The 24,173-nt window shown below is 41.8% G+C and overlaps 2 protein-coding genes across 11 annotated transcripts in view; one reads left to right on the plus strand and one right to left on the minus strand.

Moving 5' to 3' along the window:
• Positions 1-1,519: 1,519 nt before the first annotated feature.
• Positions 1,520-16,663, plus strand: ANXA7 (annexin A7). Of its 3 annotated transcripts, none has more exons than XM_086466421.1 (13): positions 1,520-1,549; positions 5,233-5,290; positions 8,121-8,334; positions 8,647-8,754; positions 9,861-9,904; positions 10,255-10,384; positions 10,675-10,769; positions 11,460-11,573; positions 12,390-12,560; positions 14,065-14,235; positions 14,344-14,419; positions 15,568-15,680; positions 16,312-16,663. In XM_086466421.1, the coding sequence occupies exons 2-13, from the start codon at positions 5,234-5,236 to the stop codon at positions 16,432-16,434; spliced, it is 1,416 nt and encodes a 471-aa protein (XP_086322547.1). In that variant the 5' UTR covers positions 1,520-1,549; position 5,233; the 3' UTR covers positions 16,435-16,663. The 3 variants fall into 3 exon arrangements, with proteins under 3 accessions (XP_086322547.1, XP_086322548.1, XP_086322549.1); XM_086466422.1 differs by having other exon boundaries at positions 10,282-10,384; XM_086466423.1 differs by having other exon boundaries at positions 9,864-9,904; positions 10,282-10,384.
• Positions 13,347-24,173, minus strand: part of PPP3CB (protein phosphatase 3 catalytic subunit beta) — a 51,530-nt gene continuing 40,703 nt past the window's right edge. For 4 of the 8 annotated variants that reach the window (XM_086466416.1, XM_009961108.2, XM_086466417.1 and 1 more), the window contains 2 exons: positions 23,539-23,568; positions 20,987-21,881 (listed from right to left, as the gene is read on the minus strand). In XM_086466416.1, the coding sequence (XP_086322542.1) occupies positions 21,703-21,881; positions 23,539-23,568 (209 nt within the window). In that variant the 3' untranslated portion in view covers positions 20,987-21,702. Of the gene's footprint in view, positions 13,719-18,894; positions 18,967-19,531; positions 19,592-20,986; positions 21,882-23,538; positions 23,569-24,173 lie in introns of those variants that run through there. The other 4 variants (XR_015183525.1, XR_015183524.1, XM_086466418.1 and 1 more) reach the window with 2 other exon arrangements.

Raw genomic sequence — 24,173 nt, forward strand, 5'->3', positions numbered from 1 at the left:
CCATTTTGTTAAAATGTTTATTCTTGGTTTTTCCACTTGTTTGTGAAAACAGGTTGTTCCTGCCTGAATAGCTCGCATCCAAACAGTCCACCAAATGGAAGAGATAAAGAATTGTCTGTTTCATAAAAATACTTGGTTTCCATGGGAACAGGGATTTAAATATATACCTGTCTTGAAAGCAATGTACGTAACAGAGGTGAAAGAAAGACATACACTGGGAGTGTCAGCTGCAGAATACTGCTAGGATTATGTTCTCAAAGCCACTCCTGATATGTTCCAGGAGAACAAGGGACAACAAGCCCAATTTTGCTGAAGACAGATAGGTCATTTATTAGATTCTTTATGTGGCATTAGGTGCTTTTCATTCGAAGCTGGCAAGCATGGTAAATTATTACCCACCTGTTTTCTGCTGCCTGCACTTAATGCTGTTTTACAGACAAATAGAAGTGGCTGTTTCATCTAGATCAAGTGCTGCAACAGTTTACACAAAAAAAAGTTGTTTGCATTTTAATGGTTTCTGAACTGCTAATGTGTATAATAAAAAAGTAGGAAGTTATTTTCAATAATCTCAGGTAACTGGTGCATAATATCATAGGTGGATCCTTCAGAAATTGCACCTTGCTGGTCAGAATCTCTTATGAATAATTAACCACCAGGTAAAAGGAAGGACTATGTGTATGTAGTGTCTGTTCCAAGTACAATATGAATAAACATTACGATAGACAGAAACAAAACACTTAAGTGCGCTTCCCACAATTGCATACAAGTAACTATAATTAAGATTGCTTTCTAGAGAAAAGTATGTAGTAGTCAGGACAATCTTACCTTTATGCCCTCTTGCGGCCTAGATCCTGATCTTGAGTAACTACATAAAAAGGAGCAACTCCTCCAGCTCCACTTAACATCTTTTATATATTCTGCCTGTTACGGGATGTTCTGGTGGCCTAGATGACTACTTGCCAGCTATTGAATGATGATCTTGATCTAAAGATTCATGTGTTACTGGATAACAGGCTTGATTTAGAGCTACATGCATTAGGGCAGGACTCCACTGCAGTGGTGCTGTAGGGAAACGGCAGTGGGGACTTCTCCGTTTCCTAGGCGAGTGGCTAAGGACTCTCCTGGATGGCAGCTAAGGACTCCCATGGGATGGCATCGCCTGGCTTTTCCCCTGTTGAATGCTTCCTCTGACACAGTTCCACTGGCACGTCGCTCTGCATTTCTGCGGCACTTGCGTCTTTGAACTTACCTCTCAGCCGTTTTGAAGGAGAACTGGGCATACTGCAGCTTTCCCTCAGCAAGATGGGGCAAACCTGCACAGATAGGAAAGGGGTCCTGGGTTAACAGGTCGACCATCACCGCGAGCCGCTGCCGGCCCACCTCGGCCCTGCCGGGACGCGGCGCCCCTGCCCGCGGGGAGCGGGGCCCGTGGGCCGGGCCGGGGCGGGCTTGGTGCCGGGGGCGGGGCGGGTGCCGCCCGGCCCCACAGCCTCCATTTTGCGGTGTAGCTGCGGGAGAGAGCCCGGAGGCTCCGCAGGTTTCCCCTCAGGTGAGGCAGCTGCGGGGGGCGGGGAGGAGTCGGCCGGCCGTGACTCGGGCGCCCCTCGCCTCAGGCCCCCGGCCCGGCCCCGCTGCCTCCGGGGGGGGGAGCTCGGCCCCAACCCCTCTGCACCCTGCGGCACGGGCGTGCTGGGGCCCGGGGCGAGCCGAGCAGCAGCTCGGGGCAGGGCTCCTGCCCGCCCGCCCGGGGCTCGGCAGATGTCCGGCCGAAGGAGGCGCAGGCCCGGCCCAGAGCGCCGCACCCCCCTGGCCGGGGGCCTGCCCTCCCGGTGCGGAGCGGGGACGAGGTCCCGGTCACCTCGGGAGAAGTGAGTAGAGTAATACCTGCCTCCGCCTGCAGCCGTGCCTCGCCGGATGGCTCCCCGCGCCGGCCCGGGGCTGGCGGCTGAGGGAGCGGGGAGAGACCAGGGAGATACGTGACCGCCCTTCTCGCCCCGAAACAGAGCGGGGCGGTGGCTCGCCCGGCGGGCAGGGCCGGCGCCGGGCGGCGCGGTAGTGGCCCCACCGGGGCCCTTTAAAGGCTGCGGGGGCGGGTGTGGCGCTGGCGGGGGCGTCCTGGGTTGGGGGCGCAGGTGTGCGCGGGGCGGGGCCGGCCTGGGCCCGGGCGGTGCCTCCTGCTGCGCCCCGTCGTGTGCGGACCTCTGGTTTTACCTGCTGAACTCCTACCCGAACGCCGAGTTCAGCGTGTCCCCTGATGCTACACCGCCAGCGCTACCTCTGCCCCCCAGGCAAGAGACGCCCCCGCCTCAGGTGTCGCCCGCAGCCGGCAGAGGCGGGCCGGGGGATGGCGGCCGGCGCCGCCGCTGACTCACCCCGGGCGGGCGGTGACAGCGTCCGGCCGCGGCGTCGCCCGGCACCGGCCGGGCGAACCGGGGCGGGGGGAAATTAAACTCCGATGGGAAAATCATTTTGTTTGTAAAAGTAGTAATATCGGAGCCTCTGTTCCGCTTGAGATAAGTGAGTCCATGCGCTGTGGCAGCGGCAGCCCAGTGTTTACTTAACGTTGTGTAAGTGGCTTAATTTATCTCCTGGAAAACATATTTACGGACTGAAAGAGTTTTCGGTAAATATTGCTCTCCGGTCATAGTAACTTTTGAAGAGACTCTTGTTGGTGTCAGAGGGAAGTCTGAAATCCTAATCTAGCATCATGTCCATCTGGTTATAAAAGGCCTGAAGTAATTAATTGAAGCAGCAGTCCTTACTTGACCCTTTTATTACTCTGTAATTTTTTTTTCAAATGAAAAAGAAAAAAATCAGCTAGATTAAGCAAATACAAAGAAAACATTTTTATTTTGTTTTTGTAATTCAGAAGAATGACAAATAGGAACCAAGGTCCTGTTAAGAGGGGTATGATTACATGAAATGCCGCAATTCGCAGTACCTGGCACAAAAGAACTCGTATCACAAATTCAATCCTAGAAGAGGAATCAATGTAACAAAAGTAAGGAAAACGTTAAGCAATTTACTGGTGCACCGCAAGTCACAGGTTTACACGAGTGGTTAATTTGCTAATCAAAAATACTCGTAGAGGCTTGTTTGCTTGACAGTGACATGCTGCAAAGTCACGCCATAAAGAGCTTTTTGCTAGAGTGTGTCTGCTAGTAAATCAGAGACATAGCTGAACATGTAAATTAATTTTGAATTGAGTATCTTACCGATAAGTCTAAAATTTTGCATATTTTAATATGGATAAAAGATTGTTGGGTCCCATGTATTGTACAAATTAAACTTTTTACAGCTGTTGAAACAGCTGAGTGGCTGTCACCAGCTGTTGATTTTGCATCATGAAAAACATAGTAAGTTGCACAGTGGAAATGATACAGTGCACCTCAACAAGTTTTACAGGCTTTACAATCCTGGCTGCTTACTGGTGTAACTTTAGTTGAATTACATGAAGCTGAAAAGCTGAAGGTTTTGGTTGTTTTTTAATACTCAGTTTTGCTGACACAATATTTTCCTGTAAGCAGGAAGAGTGAAACTGAAATGAGAAGGAAGTGTTGCCGGTCATCTTGTTCCTGAAGGGAGTTACAATTAGTGTTCAAGTTAGAAATACCAAAAGAACTGTGCTGTTGAAAGCCACATTTAAAGTTCATTCAAGTAGCTGTCACTAGTAAATACTGTACAGGTACTGGCTTAAGGTGTTTCTTCTTAGGGCAATAAATAGGCTTTAGCAGTGTTTATGATTAAAGCATAGATTTACAAATACACCTCATGTTGTTCTTCTCCCTTTATTTATTTGGAAGTGATGATCCAAATCTATGCACATTTCAAATCAGGGTTTCTTTTTAGGCTTGTAATGTGTTGTACATCACATGTCGTGATGTCATTCTCGAGTTTCTTGAGGCAAGAAAGACAAGAAGAACAAGAGGAAATGGCCTCAGGTTGCACCAGGGGAGGTTTAGATTGGGCATTAGGAAAAATTTCTTCACTGAAAGGGTTGTCAAGCATTGGAACAGGCTGCCCAGGGAAATGGTGCAGTCACCAGCCCTGGAGGTATCTAAAAGACATGTAGATGTGGTGCTTAGGGCCATGGTTTAGTGGTGGACTTGGCAGTGCTGCGTTAATGGTTCGATTCAATGATCTTAAAGGTTTTTTCCAACCTAAATTATCAGTGTGGGACTGCATAGCTGTGCTTCTCTGCAAGTTGGTTTTGTCTCTTAGTTGAACTAACCTACACAAAGTTTTAATGTTTTCCACATTAAGTCTCAGGTGTTTAATTCTATGACCACCTATTGCCTTAATGGTCCAATGCAGTAAGAATTCTGCTTTCAAATCCATTTGGTTTGGCCAGTGAATACCTAGAAATGTGACTAATCATTCGCTGTATTGCATCCATTTTTGTATTTCCCATGTCCTTTGATTTGTGCTGCTAAGGTGCATGCTGTCTTAGAAACATGCCGTGAGTAACTCCCAGGCCCTGATCAGGGAATCTGGCTGGTCAGCATTCACATTATTTTTTTTTTTCCTGCCATTAAGTGTTTTGTAATCTGGCTAATGGCCAGGTTGGCAATGTCGGGGATGATCTCTGTCCTGTTCTGTTCCTACTCCCCAAGCCCCTCTATTAAAAATGGGACCAGAATAAACAGTTCCTGTTGGGGAAACAGACATCTTCTACACAAAGGGATTAATGCTGGGGGATGACCCGCTTCTATCACATGATCATTTTATGTGGGATAGATAGGGTACTGCTCTTCTCACAGGAATTACCCCTGTGAGCAGAGGACTGCAGGTCGATGGGAGACAGGTGCTTGGTGCAGTGCAGGACTGGGGCCCTGCTCTGGCCTGTGGCCCTGCTCTAGCCTGACCCTTCTGTTTCTGTTTTGGCAATGGGCTCAGCCCCCTCCTGCTGGCACCTCTAAGTGTATTCTGTATTTCAGAGTTCTTTTTGGAGGCAAGCCTCCTGCCATGCTTCAGTGTCTATCTGACCCTCAATAACAGTGGTAGTTAATTACAAAGTTGAAGATGCTTCTCTTCTGAATCCTGCTTGCTGTGGTCATGAGTATGAAAAAAAAGGAAAGGTTTTGTGGGTTTAACAGCTGCCAAGTACTCCTGAGCAATTCTAAACCTTCTAAAGATACTGTTCAAGTGATTTAACAGGTAATTAGCAAGCAAATAACTACTACAAACTCCTGTATAGTGCCTTGACAATGAAATTTTTTTTTTTTTTCCCAGAATGTCGTACCCGGGTTATCCCCCCTCTGGCGGTTACCCTGCTTTCCCTGGTTACCCTGTAAGTATGGCTCTTGAATGTGTTGTATTCCTAACGTATTTATATTCTGTAAATACCCCTTCTTACTGTGCTCTGTGTGTGTAAACGGTAGTACAGTATTCTCTAGAGATTATGGTCTTTGTTTTCATCTGTGTATCCCTGAGGTGACTTTACAGTTGTCTTATAAGAATTCCAAAAAGGAGGTTTAAGTTTTTTTTTTTTAATGTTGCCTCTTGTTCCAGAAAGGTTTTTGATTGTTTGGCCTTGTTTTAGTTTATCTTTGCCTTGTGAGTTTGTGGGGTTTTTTTTGTATAGCTAACTATCTCAGCAAATTGGTTTTTTAAAGTATCAGTAGTTCTTACATAAATATGAGGGTCTTTACGTACAGGGTCAGAGGTAATCTCTGAATCAGTCTCTACCAAATATTCCGTGTACCTGTATCCCAGCATTTACAGAGATGCTGAACAAACTTCAGTGGCTGTGACCCTCAGGAAGAGCCGGGAATGCTTTACTGAAGTAGCCCAGCTTTCGTATGACACTAAGTAAATATTTTTCTGAGGATAAAGGACACCGTATCTTGACTTTGACCCCCTATCCTTCAGCTGCAGGACTTTGTTCCACCTTCAGCTCATGACTGAATGAACTAAAAATTCCAATGAAACGTAGTGGAAGGCTGGAATGTATCAGGTGTGGCTCATATGCCTGCATCATTTTTCAAAGCTAGGCACAACCGTGCGCTTTTATTAGTATGGCACTGATCGTACTGTAATTGTGGGAATTTTATATGGTCTGTGTCTTACGTGGTACAGAACTAGACTTAAGCATGGAGCTTAGCTTGGATCCCATTAAGATACGTCCCATATATATAAACATATGCATATAACCAAATGCAATAAATTCTCAGATTATTTTGCTTTACTATTTACCCTTCCTCCCTCTGAAACACCAAATTCAGTCAAACCGAAGACAAACGTGTTAGAAACCAGACTTTTCCTAACTCCCAGGATTTATTTTCCCCTGCTCAAGGTTCTGCTGAACCCTCATGATTGTAGTTATAATTTATTTTTAACTACATCTGCAAATATTTGTTTTCTTAGCTAGCATCTAAAATATAGCCAGCTTCAATGGATTAATGTAAAAGACCCCTTAGATTTGATATCAATGATTCTAGGTTTCCTAGTCTCATTGATGATGCCCAAAGAGATAACCAGTGCAAAAAAAGAAGTGTGAAATTGTTTTCTTTTGCAATGGTGATAGTTATCTTAGCAGGGCTTTGGAGGATCCTGATTTTGGATTTGTGAATCTAAATTCCATTAAAATGTTTTTGTTAGATCTGGCAGAGAAAGTTTAGACTGCACCGCTGGGGAAGAGAATATTACATAGCCTGGGCACAGTAATCTGGGGGTAGAAATCTTGAGGCAGTCAAACCTGAGGAGAACGTTTGAGCTAGACTTTACTGCTTTGCAGTTTATTTCTGTTTTCTGGGCTCAAGAATGAGTGTGTACTCTACGTCATGTGTGACCCATATTTCTAAGGCTAGTCAGTAAAGATGATTCCCAGCAAGTAAGGAGTCCATACATTATGCTTTGTTACAAAGATGATTTTAAACACCTGATTTTTAAGATCAAGTATGTGACTTCTAACTTACAGGTTTTCCCTGAAGACATCTTGGTCATTCAAGTAAATATTTCTAATGTATGTTAATGCTAACAACAGCAACCTTTGTGGTATGACTGGTGAGTCATACACATAGCAAAACAAAGGCATATAGACGTTTGACTTGTTCTTCTTATTTAAAACCTGTAGCAGGTGTTGAGTCTGACTCAGTGGTCCAAATTTAGTCACTGAATGTCCGTGCTTTATAACCTGGATTTTACAGGAAATGGGAAAAAAAACCCCAAACACCTCCTCTAAGTTCTCACCATGTAACATTTGAAAATACTGGTTGTGCGAGAGAGGCAGAAGTTGCAAAGATACTAAGCTCTTAACAGTCCTATAAAAACAGGAGGTGAGCTCCTAATGATTCAGAGAGCAAGCCTAGCTGAGCTCACCCGTTACTTATGCAGGACAGAAGTAGCAGCTTTCCAGTGAAGGACCAGGGGTCCTGGTGGTTGACAAGTCGAATGTAGCTCAGGGAGGAAGGCTAAGGGCAAACCAGGCTTTAGCAGGAGTGAAGCCAGCAGGTCAAAGGAAATGATTGCTCCTCTCTGCTCAGTGCTCGTGAGGCCACATCTGGAATGCCATGTCTAGTTGCGGCCTCCCAGTACGACAAACAGGAGTGTGTCCAGGGAGGGCTGCTCGCCTGGAGAAAAGAAAGCTGAGCAGAGACCTATACAGTCTTCCACTATGGAAGAAGGAGCAATAGAGACATTGGAGCCAGACTCTTGTCAGAGGTACACAGTGAAAGGGCAGCTGGCAACAACCACAGGTTGTAATTGTAATTTGAGTTGAGGAAAACATTTTTCACATGGGAGTAGTCAAACACTGGAACAGGGGCCCAGAGAGGCTCCAGATTCGCTGTTCCTTGGAGGTCACGAAAACTTGACAAGGCCTTGCATGACCTCATCTAACTCTGAAGCTGGCCCTGCTTTGAAGGTGGATGGGATCAGAGGCTGTCTAGAGGTGCCTGCCACCCTGCAGCACTCTCTGATTCTGTGTCAACATGGGAGACGCATCAGAATACCCAACCAGGAGGCCCCCTTCCAGTCTTCAGGGATTCTGCTGCTGCCACGTCAAGTGCTGAATCTAATTACAGAATTCACATTATTAAACATGGATGTCTCGGTAGCTTAGAACTTTTTCTCTAATGTCCTGTTAGCAGGTGTACAGACATCCCGGTTTTGTGTTTCAGCCAACAGGACAAGAGACTGTTTATCCACCAGCTGGTCAGTACTCCTACCCCGCTGTTCCTGGAGGATACCCTCTGGCAGGAGGGACCTATCCTGCAGCACCACCAAGTGCTGGGTATCCAGGGGCAGCAGGATATCCTGCCCCAGGGGGCTACCCTGCCCCAGGGGGCTACGCCAGAGCTCCCCAGGCTGGAGGAATGCCACCTTATCCCGGAGGTAAGATCCTTTGTCAGCGTGCCCCTCGGGAGTGATTTCTGGTGTAACCAGTCCCTGGGCTTGGCAGAGCAGTAATAAAGAAAAGCAGCTTTGTTCAGCGATCGATTTAGGCAGCAGCAGGTAGGCAGCCAGCCAGCTGCCAGCCAGCAGTGAACACCTACGTGCTCATGGCAGCGCCTGGGGGGTTCTGGGCCACTGTGCAGACACAGAGAAGTTAGTCTCTCGCATAGCTCTGCTCAATAACCTGGCTCACGTTGTCTCAGAAATCAAATACAAAACTTCAGGTGTGCTTAATCTTTCTTCTTCTCCTAGCTCCTGCAGGCCCTGGGTTTGGTGTGCCTCCCGCTGGCCCTGGCTTTGGTGGCTATCAGCAGCCTCCTGCCCAAAACTATGCTGGAAGTGGACCAGCACAAATTCCAGGTATGTCATAGATATGAGACTTCAGGCATCCAAGATTAAACCAAGAGATCCCAGGATAGGTAGTAACAAACGAGGCCTTTTCCTTTGTTACTTTTAGCTGCTGAGGTTTGTATGCTGTACATCTCCTATCACCTTTCTTGACAAGACCACTGAAGGGCTGCTGAGAACCCTCTCTATAGGTACTACATCCAAAAGGGATGGCTGTCACTGATTAATGGTCATCAGGTAGTGGCTTAGGTACTTATCCTTCTTCAAACTGCAGGTACCTCATCTGGGAAATCCAGAGTCCTTGTTCAATGAGTATCTGTCTGTTCTGTTAATCTCAAAGAAATGGACGCATTTTTCAGATCTGTGTGTTCACGGTGATCCCTGGCATAGTGGGGGAAGTGGAAAGGAGAGTGCACACTGCTTAAAAACAGTGCAGTGTTTTTAATTTTTTGAGTGGTCACTTACCATCACAATGATTTTTGTCCTGGAATGTGTCAGTTGTGTTTGCAAGAAATTCAGAGCAGCAGAACCTTTTTAATAATGATTGCTTTGTTGACTCTAATAATAACTAAGCTACTGTTAAAATGGTAACAATAGTACATACGTATTACAGATAAAAATAAAATTCCAGTACTAAAAAACGTAGCTTTTGTATTCACAGTGCTTTTGATCACAAAATGAGATTCCTTCAATTTCTTTTGCACTCATGAATTCTTAATGTTTATTGTTTACATGCTAGACATTTTAAAGCGTACAGTATGGCTTTAAAAGAGAGCTCGGGACAGACTTCTCCATTTGCATGGGTTATCTTGGCTTTTGTCAAAGATAACGATATTTAATAAGGAGAGATCCTTCCATTTCCCACAGCACCAGTAAATTTCATATTTTTAGAATTGCCTTGCTAGTGTATGTACCAGAATGTGTCTGTGATTGCTTCTTCCCATCATTCCCAAGGGCAAGAAGTTCAGTTACTGATCACAAAAGGCACCATTACTTAAGAAAGAGGTTTTGTGCAGTGGTAGGTCTGTAAATGAATTAATTTTCATATTAGATAGCATTTACATAATAAGAGGAGACGTAATTAATTCCTTTTATCTTGTTCTTCAATTTCTTTTCAGTAGGATATCCTAGTGGACAAGCACCATCACCAATGCCTGGTCCGGTATGTGCTGTGTTCCTATTCTATAACCAATCCTATGTGGCTTCTGTAGTTTTAATGTCTGTACAACTGGTTTCCAACAATTTATAGAGTTCCCAGCTACAGTCAGAGTACAACCTGAACAAAATCATAACCCTGTATCCGTGTATGCTCAATGAGCTTGTCGAGTAGATCTTCATCCATACAATGGGTAAAAGCATCGCTTTGGCACTGGTGGGCCAAAGCTGTTCAGCACAACTAAATGTTGCCCTGATTCTGTGTTAGAGAAAAAATTGGGAACTAATGGACAATTCCTCCTGAAGTACTGGTTCTAAAGTTGTGATTTTAATTCTAATTTATATCGTGCGGGACAGCTAGTTACACGTGACTCTCATTTTCAGCCTGCAGCAATGGTTCAGTGTACTCAGGGCACAATTCAATCTGCTCCAAACTTTGATGCTGGAAGGGATGCAGAAATTCTACGCAAAGCTATGAAGGGGTTTGGTGAGTAACCAACAGAAGCTTAAACTCCTGTTGAGCTAACTTCTTAATGCCATTTTGTCCTTTTCTTCAATTTTTATTTAACCACCCATTTTTTCTCCCCAAGCTTTTTCAAAAGTCACACTTTCAAAATGACTTTGGCAATTTAGTAAGACAAAGTTACACAGAAAATTTGGTAGACTGCAGTGGTAGTCATTTATTATGTAACTCTGCCCAAATGCAAGATTATAAAATGCATAGTCTCGGAGGGATTACTGTGAGTTCTTACACGAAATTGTCCTTCTGTTTCCAAGGAACCGATGAGCAGGCTATCATAAATGTTGTTGCGAACCGCTCCAATGATCAAAGGCAAAAAATCAAGGCAGCTTTCAAGACTATGTACGGCAAGGTATGCTCACTAGCTCTTTGAGTCAGTAAGCAAAACCAGAGTTTCAGCTTCTGCTTTAACTGCCTGATTGCGTTTTAGTCCTGGGGAGTGGTTTGGGCATTTTTTAAATGCACTTCTTTTGGTTATATTCCTTGGGTACCGGGGGACATCTGGCATTTAACACGGTGTTGTCCTGACACCTGGCAGAAGCAGAGATGGGGGAAGGTTGGGGGCTGGCTCTGTCCTTGACCAAACAAGAAGCTTCTCTGTAATGCCCAAGACAGAAAATAATCAAGCTTAAACTGTCCTTGTATTAGCATCTGAAACAACTGAGGTTTTTTTGCACACAAACCAGCACAAAAATCCGGGATTTTTGTAAGAAACTGGTTAAGGATTGGTTAGTCAATAAAAGGCTGAGATAACTTAATTTCTTCCCTCTGTCATTTTTGCAACTTAAAAGTGAAATCCTACAGTTGTGGCATTTTTCAGGACCTGACTAGGTCCTAATTAGTGAGGAGATAATGGAGGAGAGCTGAGCTGTCAAAGTTTTGGACAGAGGGAAGTTCTTTATAAGAAATAAAACAAAGTTTTACAGGAAAAGCAGCACAAAGGTAGGAATCAGTCACCAAAGTTCTGGTTTGATCTTTTTTCAGTATATAATCTACATGGCTTACACTCTCCAAAGCCCTTTTTGTGTTTATAATTGAACAGGATTTAATTAAAGACCTGAAGTCTGAGTTAAGTGGAAATGTGGAAGAATTGATTCTAGCACTCTTCATGCCTAGCACCTACTACGATGCCTGGAGTTTACGTCATGCAATGAAGGTATGGTTCTCCTGTGAACAAAATAGTTTAAAACCATCTTAAAATGCTCATCTAAGAAAAGAGACTTTCTGATCCCTGCATTGTTGAAAAATCCTGTACTGGCAAACTAATTTCAGGACTGTGGGGCTTAAAATTCTTTTCTGTTGCATCCCAGTTCCAGCCAATTTCTGCAGGATTAGCCAATTCAGAGCAGCTGCCCATCCAGCAGAGGACGAAACGCTGCAGGACAGAACTTTGTTCTCTGCCACTTGGTCATAATTTTTGCTAGAACCTAGAAAAGGCCAGGGTGCTGTTAAAACCGTAACCACTGTTTAAATTGAAGGTACATACCTCTCCTTACTAGGAACAAAGGAGTAACAAATTGTTACTGAAAGATATTTTTGGATTATCCCATTTTTTTTCCAAAAGGACAACAATGAAAAAATATTTTCTTAAGGTCAGATGATGGATGTATCTGTTCAAGTATTACGACTGCATCAGAGATTAGGTGAGCTAGTTGGTTTAAACTTCCAACTCAGGTAAACTGGCACTTTCCCATAAAGTGGTACCATTTTCCACTTAACTTTGGCTGATGTCTCTGTTGTGGGTGTATAGTTTTGGGGTTTTTTTTGAACTGGTGCAGAATTGAATGTTTGAAGAATCTTCATTCCATTTTAAGCATACAGAAGACTTGGTGTGTTCACGCTGCAAGGATACTGTTCTTACAATGTAAAAGGCATGAAGTTTTGAAACGACAGATGACTGCTTAATTTCACAGTTGAAGAAAAGCGAATAGGTAGTGCGTTGTGGTTATGCCCTCTTTTCCTCTGCCTACAGGGACCAGGCACTCAGGAGAGAGTGCTGATTGAGATCCTTTGCACACGGACAAACCAGGAAATACGAGAAATAGTGAACTGCTATAAATCAGAATTTGGAAGGGACATCGAACAAGACATCAGAGCAGACACTTCAGGACACTTTGAACGATTACTTATATCTATGTGCCAAGTGAGCTTTAATTTATTTTTTTTGGGTAAGATAACGGTGTACAGTCTGACTTTGATGCACATAGTCATAATGGCTCCATAAATAGCCTGTGTGTGCTTAGCAAGAGTGAGGTTTTTAAGAAATTAGCCCTGGGCCATTAATGTCCCTCATGACAAGATACACTACTTCAGTCCCTCCCCAAGGAAGACATACTTCCCGTCTACACATCTATGATGAATTGCATGACCTAATTTAGCACCCTGTGTTCATCTCTGAGAACTTACATGTAAATAGTTGATCATGCAGATGCGATCAACTGGTACTAAAGCAGTGCTCCACACTGCTGTTAAAGCAAGATGCTTTTTTTTTTTTTTCATACGTTAACAAAATAATTTAGGTGACACTGATAGAGTAACCTTTATGGTATGTAGGTTACCTGGGAGAATCCCCACGAACAAGGTAAGAGGTACCACAGGGCAAAACTTACCTCCCAAGTCACACCACAGCTTTCCTTCACTTCATATCACCCCAACTGTGGAGGTGCTACTATTGAACTCCAGTGACCACTGGAGTTTGCTTATCCTGTATCATTTACTAGGGCTCTTTTTGTGTTCGAGAACAGTAACCTGCAGTTACCCATGTTTAGGAAGCAGTACGTACTGATGCAGCTTCCCATGTTTCGCTGATCAATTAGAATTTCTATGACACTTCACTATCTTGTTTGCCTCTACCTTTGTGAGAGTTCAGCTACCACTTAGGTATTTGGATTAAAAAATCAAAATCCACAAGAAAGAAAACCTTGAGAAGCTCATGCTGCTAACTTTTATTTTGTTAAATCCAGTAGTTTACAATAACTGACAACTACATCATTTAAATATTATTTTAACCACTACAGATACAACAGTATTTGGGAGCATGTATTCAGCCTACACAGCCCATATATTCAGCAGTATCCATCCATGCACAGGGCAGCAAAAATAACCCCCAAGCAACAAAGCACATAAAATGCCATATAAGCCCTACCGACATATTACAACTATAGTAAAGTGCTTTTTGGAGACATTCTTACTTGAAATTAGCAAAGTCTAAACAAAATAGAAGACCTGAGATATTTCAGGTGTGCATATTCAGTAAGGTAATTCATTAATTCGTTTGGGAAGATTCTTTGCAACTTGAAGCCTAGGAACAAATCAAGAAAAAGCTTACGTTATTAAGTAAAATCGATAATTAAGTACAGTACTTCATTAGAACTATGAGATGGTATGTAGGGGTGAAATTATCTGAGGCAGTGTATCTACAGTTCAAAGCATGCCCTACAGATAGGGTTCTGGGCCACTTTTGTATTGGTTGCCTATAGGAAACCCTAAACCAAAGAGCAATTTTAAAGCAGTGTAACGCGTTTCAAACTGGTATTTCTGTTTCTGCTTCACGCTTTGAAGATATGTGCTTGGGTCTGCACTGCAAGCAGCTACAGCATAGCCTTCTCTGTGTCATTTCATTTGACATCTGTTGTCTTTGCTTTTAGGGTAATCGGGATGAGAATCAAACTGTGGATTATCAAAAAGCTCAAGAAGATGCTCAGCGTCTGTACCAAGCAGGTGAAGGAAAACTTGGGACTGATGAATCTTGCTTTAACATGGTTCTGGCAAGCAGAAGTTTTCCCCAGCTGAAAGCAACAGTTGAGGCATACTCCAGGGTAGGAGTTCTTCACTGATTTCAAATGAGCTTGGTCACTGTGTTTTAAATTACGGTTCCAGTTGTTACTGCATTTCATTATCCACACATTAATCTCATTTATTTGTAGATTGCTAATCGTGATCTATTAAGCAGCATTGACCGAGAATTTTCTGGAAATGTGGAACGTGGTTTGAAGACTATTTGTAAGTGATGTGTTCTTCCCTTCCCTTATCCCTCAGGAATTAAAACCTTCTGAACATAACTGAAGAAGAATCCAGTTCAACACTGGCCATATGGCAGATGAACACACAATCCGAGACTCTGCTAGCACAAAAGTAACTTCAATTATTCACTTTACACTTAATTGGAGAAAATAAGCATCCGTATCAAGAAGTCAGGCAGCTACCCAGAAACAAGGGTCACGGCTTAGTGCTGGTAGCTGTATTTTGCAGAACTCTGCAAAAGGATGCAAGTACCAGGGTAACAGACCCGTGACTCTGGTTTTGTGGCAGCTCAGCAGAGATAGCTGAGCCACTCACACACAATCTCAGAACCAACGTGAACCTACTTGAGGCACGGTTCCCTTTCCACTCCTCTTCCTCACCACCACCTACCCCCAAAAGCTCAGCATTTGCTAACCAAAACTTCAGCAAAATAGAAGACCTGTTTTGAGTTGACTTTTTCCTGCTGGCTTATTGTAGTAAAGCAGTTCAAATTTAGCACAACTTGCTGATAGTGAGAATCAGTATGACGTACTAGTAATGGTAAATCTGCAGACACCAGTCCTACCAGTGCTTACCAAAATGACAGCATTTCTGTAGCCATAATGGATAAGCAAAAACTTCCCAGGTGGTATTCTGCTAAAGGGTTTTATGGGAAAAATTCAGCTCTCAGGATCATGTAACAGAATAAAGGCTCTTCTCTGAGAGTGAACAATCTAACTGAAACAAGATCCATTCTGTAGCTCCAGAGTGAGAACTCCTCACAGTTGTATTCTTGTTAGTGAGATTCTAGCAATGGAACATGAGTAAAATACCTTGTATCATTGTACCAGCTACCCAAGGAGAAGAACGGTTTTTAAATGACCTATGTGAAAATTCAGGTTTCAGCCAGCTTTGAAGAGCACTTCCAGAGAAGTTTAACTGTTAATAATCGTTAACTTTCCTTGGGAAGGAATAACTCATTTAGTTAAACTCAGCTCTATAAAACAGTTCCTGTAATCCACAGGAAGTGGATCTTCACCAATACCTACCTCTAGCTGTCTACAGCAAAAACCCTGAATTGATCCTGTCAGGGACCTCTATACAGCTTACAATACTGCAGCTAATCCTAAAAATATACTTTATTGCAGTGCAATGTGCTTTAAATCGCCCAGCCTTTTTTGCAGAAAGACTTTATTATTCTATGAAAGGAGCTGGCACAGATGATTCTACCCTCATCAGAATTATAGTCACTCGCAGTGAGGTAAGAAACTTTCTCCTCTGTAAATGTCGCATGTAGCGGAATGCTGTCTACCCTGACCAGCTTTCCATCACGGACCACAGAATGGTTGGGGTTGGAAGGGACCTTAAGGATCACCTAGTTCCAACCCCCTGCCATGGGCAGGGACACCTTCCACTAGAAGGTGGAAGAAGTTTCACTTAGTCCTTCTCCCATAGCTGTAGAAATCACGTATCACAGTGAAGCTTTTATGGGGTTCAGATTTAGATGAACCTGTTTGTTTGTTTTAAAGCCAGCTTTGGTATAGTAACTTAATTATCTCTGGCTAGATAGTGAGACTGCTTGGCTTCCTTCTTAACTGTGGCTGCCTGTCCATGTAGCAGATAAGCACCTCAAGTTCAAAGGTTCAGCTGTTAAGAGTTAGGATAGTACAGTCCTAACAAGCAAGGACCAGCCGCTAGACTCTGCTTTGGGAGCTGCTCCTCTGTCCTTCGAGGGACCACCTGGCTTTAAGACACGCAGACTTTATCAGCTGCACGTTTCACCCCCAGCACGTGTTCTGTAGTCTGTGAGGGAGGAGATGCGGGGTGAATGCCTAGGAGTTAAAATTATATGCTGTGTTTAAGTTTCATGCCTTTTTCTTTTCTTTGCATAGATTGACCTTGTGCAAATTAAACAGATGTTCACACAAATGTATCAGAAGACTTTGCCTACAATGATAGCAAGTGATACAAGCGGTGATTACCGGCGTTTGCTGCTGGCAATTGTTGGTCAATAGAAGAGGATTATCTGGTTTTTTTTTTGTTTTCTTTTTTAAAAGAAACTGAAGGACATGTAACATCCCTTACGCAGGCATGACTATCCTTGTGTGTAAAAGAGTAATTTTAAACTTTGTGTAATCAAATATGCCTTCTTGACGATTCAATAAGCTTGTTGCACTTACAACTGCCTTAATTTACAGCACATAATATTCTTTATTGTATAATAAAGATATATCTTGTCTATTAGCTCCAAGCCTTAGTCCTTTTGACACAGACAAAACCACCTCCCCTCTGCCAGACTCCTCCATGATTAATCTGTTTGTCTCTGCCAATTCTCCAGCACTCAGCAACTTTCTTGAACTACATAAACTTAACTGCTGTGATGTAAAGCATTTTACACCCCCCCTCCCTTTAATGTCTTTCCATCGTAATGTTGAAAAACATGCCAGTGCTCTGTTGAAGTCACGTTACACTGACAGTTTAAGGACCTTGGCAGAACCTAACTGTACCCCCCTTTTTAATGTCTTAAATTGGTTAGTTACCATTACATTTAAGGCAGCAAAGGAAAGGAGAAATCTTCCTGGATCCAATTCTGAAGTATCTCCTTTGGGTTATACAGGAAATGGCTGAGCAATGAAAAAAGCCAGTACCTAAACGCTAACACTACAGAACGTGTGTAAATCCCGACTGAAAGCGATTGTGACCTAGACAATATAAATGATTATGTGGATGTTTTCAAAGGATTTAAAAAGAACAGCTGTGAATAGCACATTTGTTTTTTTAGAAAGCCACAGTGAATCTGCCCCCAGCCATAAATGTAACAGAAGCTTCAAGTCCAGCAGCTAGCAATGGGTTTCTGAGCAACGCTGTATCAGATAATGCCTGCGGTAAAGGACACCCTCACACAAACAGCAAACCCCTATTTCTAGCGTATCTCACACAAAAATAGCTAGGGCTGGTAGAATTGATTTCGATACAGCAAACCTTTCACTCTTGCACAGCATGTACATAAAGGTTTGCAAAATAATACCAAGTTTGCCATACCAAAAATGCTTAAGTATTTCACTTACATCAATGTCCTGCAGCCTAAATCTTACTTTAGACTATAAATGTTTTCCGACATTAAACTCGGAAATACAGATCCGTGTAAAATTCCTGGGTGAGATTAAAACTAAACATTCCAAATGCAAACAGTAGACGGAATTTGTTTTGGGGAGACTAAAAGACATTCCACCCTGCATTACTTTGGTCATCCCTGGTGCAAGTATCACTGTGACATGTACAGCTGTCAACAGCACTCCAAGCTTGACCAAGATTCTCGTAAGCTTTGGTTCTCGTTTCTTTGCTCTTCAGCAAACCTCCTTACAAGTGAAGCAGCTTAGCATTTAATAATTAAAGCATATTAGTGCATCTGCATCTTTTCACGTGACCATAAAATCCCTACCATGACACTTGTAATTCAAAGCAGAATGTTGTTTAAGTCTGGCTCTACAGCCTACTACTATGAGAAAATGACAGATGAAGGGGGTTCTATGTCCTAATGATATTCACCTGTTTTATGGCAACAGGTTATTTCATTACATGCTGGTAACAAAGAACTGGGGTAACAAGAATTGAATAATGAATTGTAGCAAAAAGTAGGTAAGGAAAGAATGAACGGATACTGTCCTGTGCCTGAAAAAGCCTAGTTTTTATATGTAACTAACAAGATTAAATGTTAGAAAAAAGAAAACTGTTTACGAGACTGTTCCTCTCAAAAAGTGTTCAGACTCAAACCAGAAAAGACCTACTTCTTTCTAAGAGAAAACAGCCCCAATCCCAACCACTTGTCTTTTTGCTAAAGAAGCCGATCTTCTTCTTCACAATTCAATAGATACAACTACAGCAAATTTTCCATTTCATAACTGGACCTGAATAACCTTCGAAAGGAAAGCTGCTGTTTAGCAGTGGAAATAATTGTGGGTGAAGCTGTGTGCCATTAAACTAAACGGAGGTAGGCTCTGTGAACGAGGCTGGTCTTCCCTGTTTGGTTCACCAGGTGGCAGCAAGTTTCTCAACACAAGTCCCTGCTTTAAAATACCGCCCCCCACCCCTTCCTCAAGCACACGTTCTGTACTTCTGCTTCTCAGTTTCACCAAAATGCATCTGCACTTCCCAAAACAGCCAGAAACCCCAGCCCACCCCCGAGTACTCCCCCTCCCTGCCGGCGCACCACAGGCGGTGGTTTCATCCAGCAGCTCAAGGGAGGAAGCGGCCTGTTCCCTGCGACAGCCGAGCCCAGGGCAGGGCAGCGCTGACAGCTCCAGCCCAAAGCAGGAACCACCGCGCCTCTCACGGCTTTTGCTACCGGTGCCCTTTGGCTGACAGCTATTTCCAAGCCTTTTCCCTTCCCTGACCAAGAACACACCAAAGACACATGGGCTTTTTTCCCCCCTTAGAACACCGAAAGCAGAAAAGGAGCAATGCGAACTACTTACAATTTTCTGGGAGGGAGGATATAATTTCTTCTCCCCAACAATACAAGAATTAGAGGCAGCTCCAGACTCCACCTTTCAGAAACACAGTAGCAAAAAATGAGTACCTGCTTTCCAGAGAAAACCCACAGACATAACTCTGTTACCTGGCCACTTGCTTAAAGGGTGACAGGAGACACATAGCACGAGAAGAGAAATCAGGTCAACATCTGCCTGAGAAATTTTCTTTTACTGCAGACCTGCCTTTCTATCTGCCAAAAGCTACTACAGGCAAGGGAATTCTCAAGGCAGCAGGCATCACTGCAGCCAGGCACGTAGCGCCATACAAGTATCGGAAGCAGTCCTCTCCAGTTACAAGGAGGTCCTTCCAGACAAAGACCGAATCTGTTTTATTTTCTAGTCAGCTAGTCACAATACTAATCACAACTAAGACCTGAGTATCAAATCATGAAAAACACCGTCTTGGGAGGTTGACAAATTTTCCACTAGTGCTTACAAGGAGGAAGGTACCATCATAATGTTCATCATGTAAAATTTTAGTTGTACTTAGTAACATGCGTCTATTCTGCTCTAATACAACATCATATGCAGAGAGTTCGCACGTATGGGGGCTGCTTCATAGAACAACCCAAACACTTACCATTTTTTAACTCTATCTTCTGCACTCAAACTTTGAGAAGAATTTCCAATTAGAATGCATCTGCAATAAATTAAAATCAATCATTAAAACTCCATTAGCACAGTGTGTCATTTACTACTTTTACCTTTTATCTTAATTCTCATCCTGTTCAGCAGCTTGTCCTTACTTTAAAAAATAATACACCAAAAAGATTAAATCACGCGTGTGTATTGACTGTCAAAACAGCCTCTGCCCAACACACTTCACCAGCCTGGAATATTCAGTTCAAATCAACACACAAAACGAAGCTTTATATACTTAACAGACTTTCTAGAATCAACTAAAGCTGCTCTTACAAGCTTGTACAAACCAACAACGGGTGTCCAGTTTAGCAGACAGAAAATATCAAGGTATTTTATTTACGAGAGAGAACTCAAAAGCAAAAAAAAAAGCAGCAGAAATAACATTTAAATTAAATAGCATTTACATTAAACTAGTTCTCTGCAAGCTAAATCTGACCTTTTAGGCTATTTCATCAATAGCTTAAATTTTGAAGACTATTTCTAAACAATTTTCAAGGTCAGATTAGATCTACGTATGCCAAATAAAACCAATACACAATGATAGGAGCCGCAGCCCATGCACAAAATTTATTGTGTGCTACTGTTTATAAAATACTTGAATAGTTCAGAACATGCATAAAATTTCCAACTTAGGGGTATGCACAGATTGTACTTGATGGCAAAAAAAAAAAAAAAAAAAAGAAAAAAAAAGAAAAAAAAAAGGAGATGAACTCTAGTGACGTAAGTTTCAAGTTGTGTTCCAGGGGATGAGCAGGACAGGTAGCAAATGTCAAAATATATAACAAAGTACAGTGGCAACCAGTACAGTCCATTATTTGTGAACAAATTAGCACAGGGCTTCAATTTTTATTTTAACCAAGCAGTCCTGTAGATACCAAAATACATGCAGTCTCAAGTTTACACTTTCACTAATGCCTTAGCAGTTGAGCAGAGCAATTGCTTACGCGTTGCTTTGCCTAAACAAAAAGTATGTTTGATACAGTTTCAGTTTCCTTTACAGATTTAAAAATAATAAAAAGCTTGCAGCTATTCAGCCCAGTGATTATTAACTATTTATGCAACCGTAATACAATAAACTAAAAGTACCCATAACATCTAGGTAACCTATAGATACACATCATAGGTCTATATATTAAATATCTGCAAAATGAAAACATGCATACACAAAATACAATGCCAAGCTTTACAGACTTGATATGAATCAAAATTTACTTAAACAATGTACAAAGTTCAATTAAAAGTACCTTAAAATTAACACTTCCATATTTTTATTACTTTTAAAATTCGTATATATAATAATTTTTTTTTAAAATTCAAGGTGGGGAAGAGTCTTGAAAAAGCTGGACAAAAAAGTTTCTAAATTAAATATTTTTTTAAAATCTGTGTTCAAGTAATAAACATTCCTACATAGAAATCTTCTGATAAGCTGTAACTAAAAAATACAGTGAATACAATATAGAATTAGCAACATCTAAGGAGTAAACCTGAGGTCAGCATTTTACAGAATGACCAACTTAGATTTTTTTTTGGGGCATTTTTTCTGTCCATTTAAAATACATTTTTTGCAGCCTCAGATATTTTAAGACCATTCTAACCTATCATTTTAAAGACATTTCATGAAACCGATGTCCATTAATAAATAGTTAGCTCTTAGGGTTGTATTTGAAAGTCTGATTTAAAACAAACAAACAAACAAAAAAAACCCAAAAAACCCCCAAACTACCTCTATTGAAAGAAAAATTCCCATTTGTAAACTTAAAAAGTGTTGACAACGATAAGCGTTAAGATGCTAGTCTAGATGTGCTTTAGTGATAACAGCCCGATTCTTTCCCCAGATCTCTTCTGAAGCTTCAGCAGCCAGTGATGGACTTTGTGTAAATAGGTGAGGCACGGTCCCAGGAGGTCGGGCCACCACGTACAGAGTGGGGCTGTTGTCTCAAAAGCATGATGGTCCTTCTTCAGCGGGATCATGCCAGGCGGTTTTCCACCTCATATTAAGTAGTCACTTCAAGCGATCCCCCTGGCTATTTCATCTGTTGTCACATCAAAAAGCAGTAATCTAGGAATTCTCAGGCAAGACATGAGTGAGTAAACCAGAAGCTGTCGTGGTCACTGTGCATTGTTGTTGCCAGTTCCATTGTTTCCATTGGCATTTGTTGTGTTTATAGTATTAATACCATCTTGCTGAAGAGCATCTTTTCTTGGTGGCATTCTCTCATTGATCCTATCCAAACCTTTTGCTTCTTCAAAACTGCAGATTTTATGTTGCGGAGAGAATCCTCGTATTGCTTAACAAAATGCAAATTTGATATGTCAGTAATGGAAAAGTAAGTTGAAAGTATATATTTTTTCTAACAAATGATGTTTAAAAACAGGTATGAAATCAGCCAAAGAAACTTATGGCTCTGCATCTGTATTAGTAAAAGCTTCTCTAACCTGCTTTCCTGAAACGTTCAACGGCAATCACGATTTCGGTTTGTAACAAAAAGAACAAAGTATGGCAAATATTCTGCAAGTAGGAATCAAGGGGTTTAAGCCCACTTGATTGCTTCTGCGTGTCCCTGGCGTGGCCAGCTATCACACCAACTGCTTTTGCTGCCCAGTGTGTCAGGCTTATCTTAACATCCCCCTTCTCTCCAGTGGAATGTCAGTAAGATCGAAGTAGCACAGCAAGTGCAGTGGAGGCAAAGCAGCAAAGGGCTACAAAAGTAACAGCAGATTTATGCCCTGCATACGCGCACCCATGGCCTGATCCTGCAGTTTTCATGCAGGCAAAACTGCGGGATGTGGTTCACATTCTGTGCTAATCATGTGAATGATGGAAATGGACACAACCACAATCACTGAGTCAGCACTGTGGTTAAACAATGGTATCACTTAAATACAAATGTATTTAAAATAAGATAGAAAATAGGTATTATTTTGCTACTGATTATTTTAATGAATGAGGTCTGTAGTTGAATTTACACCTGGAAATAGCTGACCACATAGTAAGACTGAAGTCTTTGGGATGAAATAATTCTTTGCAGATTTAAGTACAGCTTTCCACTCACAACAACGGGACCTCTTGCACGTGTTTGTGAGAACAGAATATGGCACCTGTTTATATTTTTGGAGATCTGACTTCCTTAATTAAAAAACAAAGAATACAGTCATTAAATGGTGCTTTGTGACCAAATCTGAAAAACCCCAAAGGCAGCTCTCTCAACTGCTGTGCTGTTTGTCATTCACTTCATTGAATATTGAGCAAGAGGAAATTAAAGTCTTTCTGAAAAGACAACAATCTGAAGTTGAATACTCTGAACACCAAATACGTTGATGGCATTTTGCTCAATACTAGTAACAAAGGACATATATACATTTAGCACAGAAGCACTGATAATCCATGGAATTTAATATGCCTTATATTGGCAGGCTGATGTATATACTGGAAATAAACGGGGTCAACGAATTACATTCAAAATCTGTAAGAAAAAACATTATATTTATACGTCCTACACTACCAGATGTTTTACAGAAAGTTTTCAAAAAGTATGTTCAAAGCCATTAAAATAGATTTTACGAGAAAAAGCATGCATACCCCCCCAATCAAACAAAACCTTGCAGTTGAATGCAGAAAAAAACCCCACTAAACGCTACCATTTTTAAGGACTTCAAGACAACATCACATATCACAACATGCTATTATACAAAAACCTAGTCCGTATTTTCTAAAACAAACAAAAAAGATCAACCCCCCCCCCCAAGAACTTCCCTAAAACATTAAGGATAATCAATAATCATCCTAAAGCCAGAAATGAATGTTACATGTAAAAGGGATGAATCAGTGCAGTTGATTCATCCCTGCTTGTGCAAGTTGAAAGTAAAACACACCCACACAGAGTACTTTTGAATTCCCTCCCAGACACCACAGATCTCTGCCAATGGCAAAGACTCTGATCATACCTTTTTCAGCCTCAATTGCCTCTACAGTGGCTGTACAGAAGTGAGCAGATGCATGCAAAATGAATGAGAAAGATGAAGAGTGTAATATCGCATAGCAGAAAAGGCAATGATCAATTTAATATAGTATGCTACGCCAGATTAGATTACAATTAATTAAAATGATAAAATTAAGGTTTTGGGGGGTTGTTTTTAAGTTTAAGTGGAACTTCTCCTGAATTTTAACTAATACAACTTATCATCTAAAAGTATATCAAAGCAACACTAATTAACTGATGTTACTAACTGCACATTTCTGTAAGTTTGGGGTTTTTAAGACAGCAACAGAAAATTTCAACTAATGTTAAAATTGCGGTATGGTTTAAAAAAATCTGGTTTGAGACTACTATTTCTGAAGATTAAAATGCATTAGTGAGCATCATTAAATTAGCAGGAAGGACGCTAAAAATAACACTAGCAGTGTCCTAATAATAAGAAATAATTTTTCTCTTTATGTTTAGCTCCCTGAAGTTTAACTAGTACTTTATTTCTCACCATATTCTAAGCTAAAACAGGTATCTCTGAGAACTGAACCATGAAATTTAAACCCTAAAAGACAAATCTAGCAAGTCATATTTACAAAGTCTCATAAATTGTTT

This window comes from Leptosomus discolor, chromosome 6 (assembly GCF_034619465.1).
Source record: "Leptosomus discolor isolate bLepDis1 chromosome 6, bLepDis1.hap2, whole genome shotgun sequence".
In the NCBI taxonomy this organism is placed as follows: Eukaryota; Metazoa; Chordata; class Aves; order Leptosomiformes; family Leptosomidae; genus Leptosomus; species Leptosomus discolor.

Excerpts from the sequence above, each read along its gene's own strand:
- ANXA7 (XM_086466421.1), top strand. The coding sequence starts at position 5,234 with ATGTCGTACCCGGGTTATCCCCCCTCTGGCGGTTACCCTGCTTTCCCT. Across the intron at positions 8,755-9,860 it reads TGGACCAGCACAAATTCCAG|TAGGATATCCTAGTGGACAA; the intron begins GTATGTCATAGA and ends ATTTCTTTTCAG. Across the intron at positions 10,385-10,674 it reads CAAAGCTATGAAGGGGTTTG|GAACCGATGAGCAGGCTATC; the intron begins GTGAGTAACCAA and ends TCTGTTTCCAAG.